Below are 15,200 nucleotides of genomic sequence, written 5' to 3' on the forward strand. Positions count from 1 at the left end.
GCCTCCCGGGTCCCCCCTGCTTCCCACGCCTGCCACTTTCTAGGGGCTTGCACAGATTTTCTCCAGAGACCAGCCTCCAAAAGTAAAACATGAGGTTTGGCAAGGCTGTTTGCAAGGGAGCTGTTTACATGCACTCTCTGAAGCTGTGCCTTCTACATTCAGCAAAACAGCCTCACTCCTGCTGCTGCCCATACTTTTGTTAATTGGTATGAATTTAAAAAATATTTTATTAATTAATTTTTTTTCCTCTTCTGCCTGTTACATGCGATACAACTGAGGAGACATAGCCAGTTTTGAATGCTTGAAAGCTGCCAGTGGTATGAGACAGGCTGAAGAAAGCACCTTCCTTTGTTCTCTTGATCGTAAACCTCTCTTCTCTTAGTTGTTACTGTGCTAGTGTCACCTGGGATTCTGAAACAGGTCTGAAACAGGTGGCTCCCAGGCCACCTTGTTCCTACAACCTGTCCTCTCCAACAGAGGAATGGTGAGAAAAACAGCTCCTTGGCTGCTAGGGGAAGCACCCCTGGAAACAGCACTCGTATAACTGAGCAAGCGGAGTATTCTACATTCTTTGATTTAAAAAAAAAAATTCTTCTCCACCTCTCTTCCTGCAGAACTCGTAATTTTCTGGAGGATGCCTACTAGGAGCAAATTCTCCCACCAGGTACAGATCCAAACCAGAGGAATAGATCAGCTGGCACTCAGGAGGTGCCCTAAGTGAGCAGACTATTGAACAGCAGAGGGCAACCCCGATCACAGGAACGGGGCTGGGAGCTCCAGCACGGGAAGAGCATGCAGATGCGGTGCATGCTGCAGCGAGAAAGAGCTTCTCCCTCTCCACCCCTCAATTTAAGGTCATTCCCTTCTTGGCAAGAAGCTGGAGTACAGCTAATACAAACAGCAGAGCCTCAGGAAAAACTGCAGTTTAACGTGTCCTGGTAAGGTGACAAAAAACCCCACACCATCGTGCTACAGAAAGAAATGTACACGATTTTTTTTAAAACAGCGAATGGAAAATACAAGCAAATTCTTACAGCACGTATTTTCTTACTAAAAGACTCATACTGATATTATTCTTTATGCCTAGAAAACCTATTAACAAAAGCAATTAGGCAATTCCAATTTTGGGGCTGCAAAAAATAGGCTAAAAGAGTAATAAAACTATGCTGTGATCTCTAAACCCAATATAATTGGGCAAAGTCAGATCTTCAAGTCGTTCTACTACCGCTTTGAATCCAACTGCAGGTCTTTTCCCGACTCACAGTCAGGTAAACAATTCACAGAATCAGCGGGCCACTTCAACGCTTTAAAGAGAAAAGTTGGTGTCCTCCTGCGCTGACTCAGCAGTGCTCGTGCCATCTAGTGGCCTGTTTCCTCAGGCAAGTCCAACGATTCGTTACCAAGAGCCTGTGGTTGAGGCTGCTTCTGCACCACAGAGCCCACACAGCCGTCACTTCTACGCTAGCGTTTTAAGTTAAAGGTTACCATATACTGACTGGGCGTATCAGAGACGAGACATTCATATCTGCTTCTCCAGATACGAACCATCAACACGAAGCACTCACACTGAAGATGGACGACAAAACCCACATTTTCCCTTTCTTCAAAAAGGCCTAGTACCACCGTCAATTAAACTTGTAACTACTGTCTGCAGAGCAAAGCAACTGTCTGCATCAGAAAATGGATCCTGTGGAGTAACACGGCTCTTCTCAATTATTTGGTCTGACAGACTAACCAAGCTTTGTATCGTCATGCAGACTCAGTTTTTTGGTTATGTTTTATTAGAAAAACAAAACTATAGCTTCAGTTTGGGTTCTTTTGCTTGCAAAGCCTTGGTTGCTACTTCAACTCTCTCTTTTAATAAGCTGGCTTCTTCAGCATTTTTTTGGGCTTGTGCATTTTTCAGTAAGAAGTGGGTAAGGAAGAGTTTCAAGCTTTCCCGCAGCATTCCCAGTTTGGGGTTGTCAGATATTCTGTAAAGACACAGATAAAAAAATTATTATTTCGCTTTCTACTGTTGCAGAAGTTTCTTAATTTTTTCTTTATCTTCTTCAAATAGAGACATGGGGAAAAATCCAACCTACAAAGAGAGCTTTTCTGAAGAGGCTTTCAAATTGCCAGCAAGTTTGCTAGCTTGGCAAACAGCCCAAACACACTCAACATACAATTCAATAAAACAGAATGTTGGAGTCTTAGACTTGCTTTATGTAAACAATTACATTACAGCAAAAAAACCTGAAGCAAACACCATCTTTGAGATCCTTGTGTTGCAGCATAACAGCTAAAACATCACCACCTACTTGTTTTTTTTTAACTTTCTGTGACATTGTAAGTTTAATACAACAAAATCATGGAATCACAGAATAATTTAAGTCAGGAACGATGTTGGTCATATTGTCCGACCTCCTGTTTAAAGCTGGACTAACATCCAGGTGCGGTGACATCGCTCAGAGTCTTATCCACCCAAGTCCTAAGCATCTCCAAGGATGGAGATTTCCCAGCCTCTCCAGGCAACCCTGTCCCACAAAAATAAAATTTTCTAGACAATGGCAATTTAAAAAAGAAACAAAAACAAACCAACCCAAACCTTTCCCTTATTAGTATTTCTGTATTTTGACTTCTTCCACTGAAGACACCTTCTAGCAAAGACTGCTGATAGAGGGCATCCCATCATCCACAGATGGTAAAGCAATAAGGAAAGCAGGTAATCACAGAGCTCTGCTCGTGAAAATCCTATGACTAAAATGATATGCTGAATGTCTTAAAGTCATATTTTGTGTAACACACTCTCAGTTTTATTTATATCAGAGCCTGTACTAACACAAAAATAATACGCTTCACCCACTCACCCAGGAGAACTTACTTTTAAGGGATGGCTGGTTGATCTGTGGAAAAGGCAGTGTGCGTGTGTAATTTCAAACAAAACAAGCAAACTTATTATCTTCTTCATTACCACTCATCAAGGGTTCCCTGGAGATCTCTTTGATCACTTACCTCATAAAAATGTCACTAAGTTCTTCAGCATCTGTTTTGATTAATAGCATGCTTAATACTTGTCGCAAGAAACGGACTTTGGGCTTATCTAGTTCGCTGAATTCAATCACCTAGCAGAGAGAGGGAGAACTATGATTAATTCAGCTATTTCAAACAGCAGAATTCTCTTCTAAACAACCAGCTTTTAGCACTGTAGCTGGCCTCCCATAAATACTGAGTCTTAAACTTGGCACAGAAGAATTAGCTGAGAATGCTGCCTCCAGAAGCCAATCGATGAGGAAAGCAGAGACCTTTCTAAGGAGTAACTTGTCTACAGGTACCAGAATATCAGATGTAATTTCTCTATTAGATAAATAGTTGAGAAGTACCTAGGACAATCCATATTAATTACCTGTTTAATACATTTTAATTATTCTTCTAAGAAATTTGGTGGACTCTCCACTCTGATATTGCTCAGCAGATTTCTTTCTGGTCTAATAAGAATCATCATCAGTTAAAAAGCATAGTGCAAAATCCACTGACAAGGCCTGTTAATGAAGGGGCCTCTGTTCCAACCCTGCATACTCTGAAGAGCCTAATTTTACATCTGCTCTAGAAACAGAACTGCAGTCCTTTTGTATGCCTGTGTCACCACAGATTCCCTTCCAGAGATTCCCTTCTCCCCAGACGACAGCATTACCGTAATCAGTTGGATTAATTTGGTAATTTTAGAACAAGTTTTGTCCTAGCTTATGACCACGAACAGCTGAAGTACCAGCTAGGGAACAGAGAAAATCCATTTCCCATAGAACTAGCAAATGCAAGGAGAACAGAACTACTTTGAAAAGAAAACACACTAACCTTGAGAACTGAGAGAGGCAGTGATTTTGTCCTTATTAAATGAGCCAACAGTGAAACCAAGTTGGTGATGGCAGCAGCTGACAGGTTTTCTAAGTCTCTGATTTTGTCCCAAATACTAAACTGAAACGTCACCTGGGTGTCAAAGGAAAAAAAGAATCCTACAAATTAAGTGACTGTTTAAATGAGTAACAACGTAAGAAAACCTTTTGACCTTCAATAACCTTTATAAGCCCTCTGTTAATTAACAGACTGTTCAATTCTTTCAAAATGCACGAAACTAGAGGAAAGCAAACATTCTGCTGTAGCTATTTCCTATTCAGATCTCACCTATTCGGTATGCCTCACCGCACACAGAGCCACACCAGCAGAATTTTTCCTCAGGACCAAGATCTTAACGGGCATACATCCATTCTCAGGAATTGAATAATTGTCTTCCTAACCACAATAACAACACTAAACCAAAGTAGAAACAGATTTTTCTTCACCTGAAATCGTCTTTCATACTGACAAAACTTGCTAGCCAAAAATGCATAGAAGGGGTTGTAAGTCTTCTCCTGTAAGCAGCAGTAAAGGATAACATGGACAATTTCTCTCTCCTGCTGATCTTTCAGTCCAAGCCTAGAATTCAGGAAGAGAATGAGAATTGTTTAGTAAGGAAAGAATTACTGCCACAAAGTAATAGCTACAGTCAACATCTGAGAGGAATTCTTAAACCAGTCCCCAAACACATCAGACTTTGCTTGTTAGGAAGTTTGTACAAAGCTTTTAAAACACCGAATGGACTCAAACCCATAAGACTGTGGGCTACGTCAGTATCCTGGCACGGCAAGATGGAAATGCTACAGTATAATCAGTGTTAAAGGAGTGGCTGCAAAAGGAAGCTCTCAACAGAGAGAAGTGGAGCCATACAAGTATAATTACTCCCCGGGGAAGGAAAGGTGGCCCGCTCCGTGTTTGTAGCTCTCCTTGAAGAAAAATGGAGGGAGGGCACTGTCACCATGGAGCCTTACGCCTTTGAACACAGCTGTAGCACTGCAGCAAGGGCTGCTGTGTGGTGCACCAATACAAAGGTTAAACCTTGAAACAAAACTGTCAGACCCTGTTGTGGTTATCTCATACTTGCACCTATGGTCATGGGAGGAAAACCAGCCTTTAGATCAGTATGAGCCTATTTAGGGAAACATGTCCAGGGCACTTTACTTCTGTGGTACCTACTAAGGATAAGAAAATATTTTAAAATGTTTTTCCTACTTAGTTGGTCAACTATTATATGCTATATAATACCTCACATTAATTATAGTGCAATGAATTTAATAGCCTAAGAGGATGCATCAGTGACTTCAAAGTACCTTAAAAATTTTTAAAAAAAGCCTGAAAACAGTCAGTATCAATGAACACTTACGCTTGCTGCCTCAGCATGAAGGCCAAGGACTGAAGAGTGTTCCCACTTGACCAGCTGACCAGTCTAAAAGAGGGCTAGGACACTTTGGCAGGGAATGGTAACTTACTCGCAATGCACCTGTTCTGTGAATAATACGATTTAGCTTCCAGGGCTGCCAAATGCTTGGCAGCATTAAAACCAATTACAGTGAAAAATGCTTTGCATTATAAACCGAAAAATGTCACACAAAATTCTTTTCATTGCTTCCAGCTCAAGTTTCATACAGCACTACCATAACTTAAGAGTATTTTCTAACTAAGTTTGACTTCACTGGAACTTGCTCTGCCACCCGTAGAGTAGTTTGTCATTGCTTGAGCCTAATACCCCTCATTTGTATCTACCTCCAGGCATCTGCCATTGCATTTGATCACAGACACACACCACATTAACAGAGAAAATACTGCCTTGCAGCCAAAACTCCTCAAAATTTAAGGTTTTACAATAGGAAAGTCTGGGATGGTTTCTAGGCTGATTACTAGCAAGCGGTGAAAACTTAGAGGTCTGCTTCTCCAGAAGAGACAAGCACTGTAAGGTGCCGTGTCTGTGATGTAATTCGCTTGCTCTCCCATCAGCAGAGTTCTATCCAATTTTATTACAGAGCAACAAAGGGGTTTTTCTTTAAAAAAAAAAAATACATGGGTTTTCAGCCACTGCACATGCATTTAATAGATGCCCTGTGAAGTTACACTGCAATCACTAATTTGGCACACTCGTACTTGTTTGTCGTCACTTTTATCATGACTTGCTCATTTAGAAAATATTCATGTGGCCAGGCAGTTGTATCCAAGTAAATCAGCACTTTAATGTTCAATTTTGTTCTTATCTTCACTTCTCCATACAGCTAGCAGTCTTTTACCTTTCAGATGTTTAAAAATGCTAGGTCTGAAAATTTAAGAGAAAGAATTGTCTTTCATTGCTGAGCTTCATCACAAACCTGTACAGATTTCATAAGCCAAATAATCTTCAATAAAGAATATGCAACCACCTCACCTATTAAATGATTCATGAGTCACAGTATTCTCATGGATCTGTATGTCTCGATCACTTTAAGAAGTTTCCACTGCATACGAGGAACTGCCTCTGAAGGTTATTTCTCACCAGCAGTAGCCTCTCTCTAAGTTGGTTAGTTGTCAGCTGAAGCCCAAGACTATCACTGCTTTTAGATCCCAAAGAGCAACACTCAAACCCAGCTTTTAAAAGTAAGCCCAAATTATTTTAGTAGATACAATCACATAATTGCTATCCTGAATTACTCAGCACACTACAGCAGGATATCTAAGACTTTTGCAAGTTTCAATTTTTGGTGAGATGTAAAGTGTTTCAAAATCTTTATGAAATAGCTTTAAAAACTGCCTCTCCATCAAACTTGAGCAGCACTCGTTCCCCCTCCTGTGTGAATCTGTGGTTTGTGAAGGAGACGAGACCCTTCAGCTGATGAAGCGGATCAAGTCTCACGCTCTCCTTTTTGTCTCCAGTGGTGTTCCCAACCCTCTCCTTACACTGACACTTCTCCAATCACAAGCTGACCTGCTTCAGGGAGCTGTTCTAGCTTCAATTTAATTACTTTCTTTTGCTGTAAGCAAAACCATAGCAGCCTGGATTTAAAGTGGTTTATAAATTACCATTGAACCACACCTCAACTCTGCCAGAGACCTCACAGCAGATGAATCAACAAGTGCAGCTAAAATACCTCTCTATATAGTTCTCATGCTCCTCCTCATGAGACTGACATCAAACACATGAATATAAATAAATTCCCATACACTCCAGATCACATGTTCATGTTGAAGTTAATTCCTTCACTGACAATTCTCTGTATTTTCAACTACACTTTGCCAGATGTGGGCAGATTTGTGAACTCCTCTCTCCGAGTTTGCTATCAGTATCAACACACGGGGATGTCTGCAGACAGCTTTTCCTCTAAGCCTGCATGTATACAGATTTGTATACCAGTTTAAATACCATGGATCAGAGTCAAGGATCAATTTGCAAATTGAGCTACCAGGTCTTGGCAAGAACTGCAGCAGCAGCAGCTAATTTCTTTTAATTGAACAGGCCATATTAAGATACTGGAATGACTCCATCAGAGTCTTAAATCCAAGCTATGTTTTGCAGAAGTAGCATTTAATCAAACATTAGTTGACTTTGTAATAAAGTCTGTTTTGGTTTGGTTAGCAAATTAAATAATTGCATGCCATCCTGGTAAGACAATTCCCTTGAATTACAAGGCTGCAACAGAAAAGTTCAGGCCTGATCTCCCCCCTTCCAGTTACTACTAATATCCTGACAAACACAAAGAAGAGCTTAGTTTGAGCGTTGCCCTGATCACATCATCTTCTCAAGAGCTAGTCTTAACATGCAATGTGACCCTGGAGCAAATCCAAAGCTAAGAAATTCTGGAAGCGGGAAGCGGAGGTGGTAGAATACTACCACGTCATGCAAGCATGGACAGTGACCTACGAGATGGCTTAGCAAGGTAGTGAGAAATAAAGGAAGTGGCAGTAGTACAGAAAGCCAAGAGATGTTCTGAAGGAGATTCTGGTCTGCCTCTGTAAGGAAGCAAGCCTAAAGAGACTTCCATCACTAGACCAGGATACCCATCTTCAATGCAAAAAGACACAGGCCTCTGAAGTCAAAAGATACTGTAAATCACAGCTACAGACATGAGTGATGGGAACAGGGGCTACTCCTTTCCTCCAACTGACAGTCAGTTCTGCCTGACCCTACTGGTCCTTACACCATGGTTTTGATACCTCTCTACCCTTTTACCCTATGTGGATCCCCAGCTGTGCACTTCTTCATTTGTATCATCAACTACATGTTCTTAAGCCCTCACCAGCAATGTTATTTTTTCAACCCAGCTAACGCTATTTTTAGTTCTGGGCTGTCTTCTGTGCTAGTCTCTACTCACTTGAGAAGCTTTTCAAAGGCATCCAGGAAGTCTTCACTTGTCACCAAGACACAAAAAATACTTCTCCTGATATCAGTGTTCATTCTCTGCTTACGAGCAAGTTCCATTATCTTTGAACTCACCTGAAAAAAAAGAAGTATTAAATGCTATTTTATTTAAGAAAGCTATTTCTGCACAGCCTCCAGTAAGATCACTAATGAAGATCTCCAGTGAACTATGAAGCAGCAACTCAAAGGCCTGAGCTTTACTCCAGAGGCACAGGCATCATCAGGAGCTTTTTCAACTAGGGAAATATATTTTAATGTCCTGTAAGTGTGCCAAAGATTTTAAAGACATGCTTCTCTAATGCAAGTCACCATGACCATCTCAACACACTACTTTTAGAATCAGCTTTGATATATCACCCACAGATAGATGACACTACTTGTCAGAATTCGTACTAGCAAACCCACTTTTAAATCAAGACTCTTCTGCCACTTACATAAGTTACTTTTACAATTCCATAGGATAAGAAAAAACAAGCTATACCATAACATTTGTAGTAACAGCTCTTATAAAGCAGGAGCACAACATTTGGAAAAACAAGAGCAGCATTTACAGTCCCAAAGCTCAGCCTTACAAGAGTCCATGGAGGTTTTTTTGGTAGGTTCTGAAATGAACTTATTCACCTGTATGAAGAATATTCAAAAGATCTCAAACACTTTAGACTTGTAACTAGCACTGCCTGGATTTACCTTTCCTATCTGCAGTTTTTGCTCAGTCTTGCTGTTTTTATCATTGATCATGGGTGCTCCACTCCAGGATGACCCCACGATCCACCAGCGACCAACTCGATCAGCATTAAGGAGAGATTCCAGGGAGACACGGAGCTGAGTTTCTTTTCCAGAACCACTGCTGTGAACCTTAAGTAACAAAATACAAAAAATCCAGAAGATTTTATTTGAAGCTTTTTTTTTTAAAAAAAGAAAACAACAAATACTTTAATTACTTTAAATTATTTTTAAACAAATACTTTAAACAAATAACTTGATCTCCATAAAGGTCGTCACATGTTCCCCCTCAACCTTTAGTTTCAGTCAGCAACCTGAAAAGAATTTAAAAGTTTCCCATATGCTCTAATTTCTCAAATACAGGAAGTTCATTAAACCTACATTTAGAAGCTCTTTTTTTTTATTTTGTGAAGGAGATAATCAGTGAAAAATCAGCCATCTTCCAAAATAAAACTTGATTAGAATTCAGACTTGATGCTGACACTGAAAATCAGTTGCAGCATTTTACAATCTGGTCATGGTTTTTCTTTTGAACATTCGCGCTCAAATAATATGACATGACAAACTGCCTTCAGTTCTGTACAATTCAAATAACAATAGTTTAAACTATGTGAACGAAACAATTTTCAGTGAAAAGTCTAGAACTGTACTAAGAGGACTGTGAAAATTTAAGAGAGGAAATTCTACAGAACCAGGTTACCTAGTTTACTTTTGCCTGGCCTATTATCACTGATGTGCACATCCTGCACTTACGGATTTTTGAAAAATATGATGCTCTAGGTGTTGTTGACGAGTAGAGCAATTTTCATGTTGAAGATATATGGACTCTAAAACCATATTCCAGTGCTGTGAAAATGAATTAGTTCTGAATCCAAAGAGACAATTATATTTATGCATTTTATACTGGGTTGTTTTAAACAAACTGCACTTTCTCCACCGAAAAAGACCGAGAAAGAAAAAACACCTAGGTCTGCAGAAGTGTTAGACTTCCAAAATAATTCTGGAGAAGTCAGGAACAGGTGCCTGCATCCAAAATCTATGGAAAAAAACAACTTGTCATAATGACTCATTTCTTCTGCACAACCATTAGAGATCCCACAATCTCTTTTTCAAGTACAGGACTCTGAGGCAAAGTCTTTGGCCAAATATAATCTCCTTTCTCAAACTGTTCTGCAGAAGGCCGGTTGACTGCTGACTTTACTTAATGATCCAAGAAGCGATTTTTGTCTGCAAGAGTTTCAGACTGTTAAATGAATTAAAAAATACTACAGCCCAACAAGCTGGCGTACAATACAAATAGTTATTTCTAGTTTAAGAACAGTTATACTACATATGTCAAGAAAGTTCTCACCAGTGTTCTTTGCAATTTGCGGAGTTTTTCAACTGGTTCAGGATCATAACCGGGAATCTTACGCATGTCATTATTCCTTAGTGCCAACATAGTCTCTAGCATAAAACGAACCTATCGGGAAAAGAAATATTTCTGGGGATTATGAGATGTAAGTTTATTTACTGGAGAGGGTACTTTGAAATTTCTATTCTGTGAGAATAAGCAGCTCTGCTGGCAATATACATCAAAATCTAAATTATGTGAATATAACTACACAGAAGGAAGTTTACTTTAACTCCTACTACATTCATTTGTGTTCTAGCTTCATCAGTGACCACTTTTGGAAGCATACCAAGTATCATGAAGCAGAGGCACTGTCCATTGCATAAGACAATAGTCCTAGTCTCACCCATTACAAGCATTTTGGTGTCTGTGTCCCAAGAACTAATGGAGAAAGACTGACTCTGGAATGGAAGTATCTGAATACAACAACTGAACACTAATGGTGGCTTAAAATCTAAACAGAGCATAGCAGAAAACATTTTGTTGAATTAACAGATGTATTCAAGTGCTTATTCAAGTCTATTCAGATCAGAAAACCTTCAAAACACACCCACTTACCCTAGCCTGATCCTGGAGTTTCTTCTCTGCTGTGTTTGCTTTCCTCTGGGCTTCAGTGATCAGTTCCTTCAAAGCCAATGCATCATCTTTTCTTAAGGAAAAGCCCACATTTTTCAGAAGAAACAAAATCAACTCAATCTCTTTTTCAGTGAAAGTGCCCACAAGCTTTTTCAGAATATCAAAGATCAGCAGTGAATGCACCACATGGAAGTTATAGAGATGAGCAATCAAGGCAAGCAGATTTTCACATTCTTTCCCCTCAGCATCACTTTTACAGAGTTCATCAAATTTCCTCACCACAGCTTCCAAAAAGTGAGCACCAACCTGGCAATAGTTTCATTAAGGGGGAGAAAAAAGAAATCCAGTTAACTGTAAGTAGATTTGACAGACATCTGTAAAAAACATTAGTTTTGGGGGCACTGCTACTATTAATTTTAAAGAAGTATTGCTGCTCCTCTCAACCAATATGGATGATCAACATTTACATACACAAATATCTAAGTGGTGTGACATTTTCTTAAAGCGTACGTTATTTACACCTCATATATGCCATCCACCTGCCTTTTAAAGTCTGTGCAAGAAAAGCAAATGGTACACAGACATCAGAATTTGTTTACACCGTTTTCATGGACACCCATTAGCACCTTCCCAGCTGTCTGACTGGCATGCTGTTACCGCCAGTCAGACATCCAGTAAAGGCTGCCTGTCAAAGCCAAAGGCATCACAGAGTTCAGCATTCCAGAACAAAATCCTTAACAGGAAAGCAAGACCCAACATTGTAGGCCATCCCCCAACTACCAAACTTCACAGTGGCCGAGCACGATCATAGGCTGATTTTGGAGTGGGGATAAGTCTCAGCCATTTGTCACTGGTATAGTCGGGTAAAGAAATTTTGAAATCTCTGTGTTTGTGAAGAGAGAACTGATGCTAGAGACCGGAATTAGAAAACATACCAAAATATAGGTAGGTAATGAACACAGTATTGTTAAACAAAACGCCTCCCCATTATTATGGTGCTAATATTTGCTGATTGTTCTTAGGAAAACCAGAAATCCCAGTAGCAGTTCTGACCAGCTTAGGTTTTAACCACCCATTAATCCTATCACACACATTTATAAACAGAGTTATTGGAATCCCACCTTCAGCATTGCTCAAACCCATCTTAAATGGAGCTGTGCTATTGCACTTTTATGTAATGCACATTCTACACTTACTTTACAGAGAAAATAACAGGGCTTAATAGAATACTTAAATACTACAGTCTTAAGATCCTAAGATGCTGTGTAATGGAGTTAGTAATACAGAGGACAGTCTGGATATCATCCATCTATTTCTATTAATGTATCTATATTTAAACCTATTACTAGGTATTTTGCAAAGTCTCAACTTCTAAGAAGACTGTGTTTCTAAACCAGCATTGTAATATTATATTCCAAACTTGATGGGAACACAATGCTGAAACATCTCAGTTTCCTGAGAAATGTTGCACAGGTAAAATCTTCCCTTCGACACCAATAGTTTCAGCTGCTGCTTAGCAGTAAGCAAGAGACATTTTATCTCAGTCATTCACTGGGCTTAAAAACACAAAAGAAAAACCGCAGAAGAATTTGCCATGCTTTTTGAAGTTTCTGATATTCTGGAGTCAGTGATATACCTAATTAATTCCACTGATGATTTGCATGATTGGTCTTAAAAAAATGACTTTTTCCACTGACGTAAAAGGATTTCTGTAACCGTAGCACTTTCCTTATCTGGGTATACACATTGTTCAAGAACAGTATCTTCATTCACCCAAGAGAACAGAAGAGGTTATTGTAACTAAAAAACCCCAAAGCTTAAAAACAAATCAGTTTTATAACAGCAGAAAGATTTTGATTAAAAAAAAAAGATGTTTTTGTATCTGACCAGTGGAAACTCAGGGAGGAAACAACCAGACAAAACAACAGACTTGGTCCCTTTCACTTGTGGACACCCAGCAAATAAGGTACAAATACTGATGAAATTCAACTAGAGATGCTTTTTAGTAACATACAATCAAAAATTAAAAGGTAATTCAAACCAAGCATCAAGGAAATCCGTTTACAACACATATTATCAAACAAACTTAGTCCTAACCACAGGAATTACCTCAATTCCTACATTATGATGAAGAATGCTGACCAAAAGGACATGCTCCATGAGCAGTCTTGCAGGCATGGCAACTGCAGTAACACAAGCATTCATGAGAATATCTGTCAGAGTTTCATTCATGTCCTTTCTGCTGTTGGCCATGTAGAGGTCTTCCATCTGTCCACTAATGGAGGACAAATTTGGTTCACTTAACCTATTGAGAAACAAAATCCAGCGTTCACTTTTTCTTCTCTTTTTACAGTTCCACCATTTTCAATTTAACCAACAAATAATCTATTCTTTTTAGAGAAACTAGCTGGGCTTAGGAAGGAAGATTGAGAAGATAACGGGAAGGGACCTTTTGTCTTTTGCTGTGTCACTAAACTAAAAAAATACAACACATTTTTAATTCTGGGTGGGTTTCTAAAAATACTTACATGTAAAACCACGTTAGTAGCAATATTTACAGAGCACTGTCAATACACTTACTGTCACAACACACATACTTATTAAAGAAAACAGACCATTGTAACTATGGCGCATCATGGTCTTTGGAGAAATTAAGTGTGAAAATACCTCATACTTTTCTAGCACATATATCAAATCCTGTATGTCTGAACAAACTGTACACTGGAGCCTGCATTTTACAGATAAAAGTAAATGCCAACAGAGATCTTATTTTTAAAACACCCTAAAGCACATGAAAGTGTTAATTACTTTCTCTGTTCTTTAATACTTTATGCTATGAAGAGTTGCTCCTCCTTGGCTGTAGTGTTGGAGAAATTTAATTTTATTTGATTAAAAAAAGAAAATAATGCTTTTTTGGGGTGTTATAACTCACACTGTGTGCCTGTCTTATAAGCATACTCTAACCAACACTTCGTGAATTACACCTAACACTTGCAGGCAACTGCTGTGTGGAATTCAGCCCAATCTTAAATTTATTTCCTAGATTTTTCAACTTCTGTAATGACTGACATGGAAGAATTTATATCAACACAGGTAATTATTATTAAGGATAGCAGACATGACTGCCAACTTCAAATCGGTTTGTGAAGAGAGAAGTCACATCCTCGCCACTTGTCTTTGAATAATGAGCACTGTCACATCGAACCACAAAGATTAATGCCTTTCCTTATTACGTTACCTATTAATGAGACCATTCACCATTTTCTTCAGCCTTCCCAATTCTTCTCTTTTCTTGTCATCTAGTGTCTCCTGAGCTTTCCGTACTTGAGGGGGCGCATACTTCGCAGCACTGCGATTATGATGCTTACCAGGAAAACAATAAAATAGGGAACCAAATGAGACTAATATCTTAAATATCCAAACACAAATACACATTTCTAGTCAAGATTAATATACCAAACTTACAGTTAAGTATATATTTTACCATCTAATATCTAATGCCAAAGGAACAACTTCATACAGAGAAGCAGCATGCAACAAGTTACCACTCAGGACCAACTTGACAGCAGCAACACGCCTCTGCCCTTTACACAAAATTTTCTTTAAACTAATGTTATTAAAACCTGACATCTTAGGTCTTGTTTTCATCCAGTTTTATCAGCTGCAGGTGTAGTAACAGTTTAAGTTAGTGCCATGCAGGCTAAATGACCCACGTGGCCTCCTCTCCACCCGTGCTGCCACACCTAACGCAGGCTAGACCCAGAAGTCACAGTTCAGTTTGCAACAGACGCTAATTTTAACATAAGCTCACAGCAGGAGTGCTTAACCACGCTCTTCATCGCTCAGGCTGGGGCAGGGCCTTTTACTCGCTGATCTTGTGTACTGAGGTACGTGATGCCTTGTGCTCTGGGGGGTTCTCCGACAGCACCCTCACCTGGGGGAACTCCTCCCCCCACGCCTAACGTGGTCCCCAGGGCTTGGCGGGCCTCTGAAATCAACACTGTTGCTGACCCACAACCACACGCTGCACGGCCTGACCGGACAGCAAACACCCGCTCTGGACAGGGGTTTATGTTCAGGTTGTGCCGTGTACATTCAGAAGCACGTCTGCGTTATCTGAGGTGTACGGCCTACCTCCTCCTCCTCCTCCTCCTCGCCGGAGGGCTCGCTGGCCTCAGGCGCGCCGCTGTCCTCGGGGGACGAGGACGAGCTCTCCTTCTCCCACTGCCCTTCCACATCATCGTCACCTTCGGAGGGGTCTAAGGCGTCCTCCTC

General features: G+C 39.9%; 1 protein-coding gene across 1 annotated transcript; it reads right to left on the bottom strand.

Moving 5' to 3' along the window:
• Nucleotides 1–1,795: 1,795 nt before the first annotated feature.
• Nucleotides 1,796–15,149, bottom strand: NOM1 (nucleolar protein with MIF4G domain 1; the record flags this gene model as incomplete). The annotated part of the gene is made up of 11 exons (XM_010138720.1): nt 1,796–1,973; nt 2,995–3,104; nt 3,835–3,966; nt 4,320–4,452; nt 8,187–8,308; nt 8,921–9,088; nt 10,308–10,418; nt 10,908–11,231; nt 13,035–13,230; nt 14,164–14,288; nt 15,060–15,149. Coding segments are annotated over 11 exons (1,689 nt in total), but the record flags the coding sequence as incomplete, so codon positions are not given.
• Nucleotides 15,150–15,200: the final 51 nt, after the last annotated feature.

This window comes from Buceros rhinoceros, unplaced genomic scaffold (assembly GCF_000710305.1).
Source record: "Buceros rhinoceros silvestris isolate BGI_N320 unplaced genomic scaffold, ASM71030v1 scaffold46066, whole genome shotgun sequence".
NCBI lineage: Eukaryota > Metazoa > Chordata > Aves > Bucerotiformes > Bucerotidae > Buceros > Buceros rhinoceros.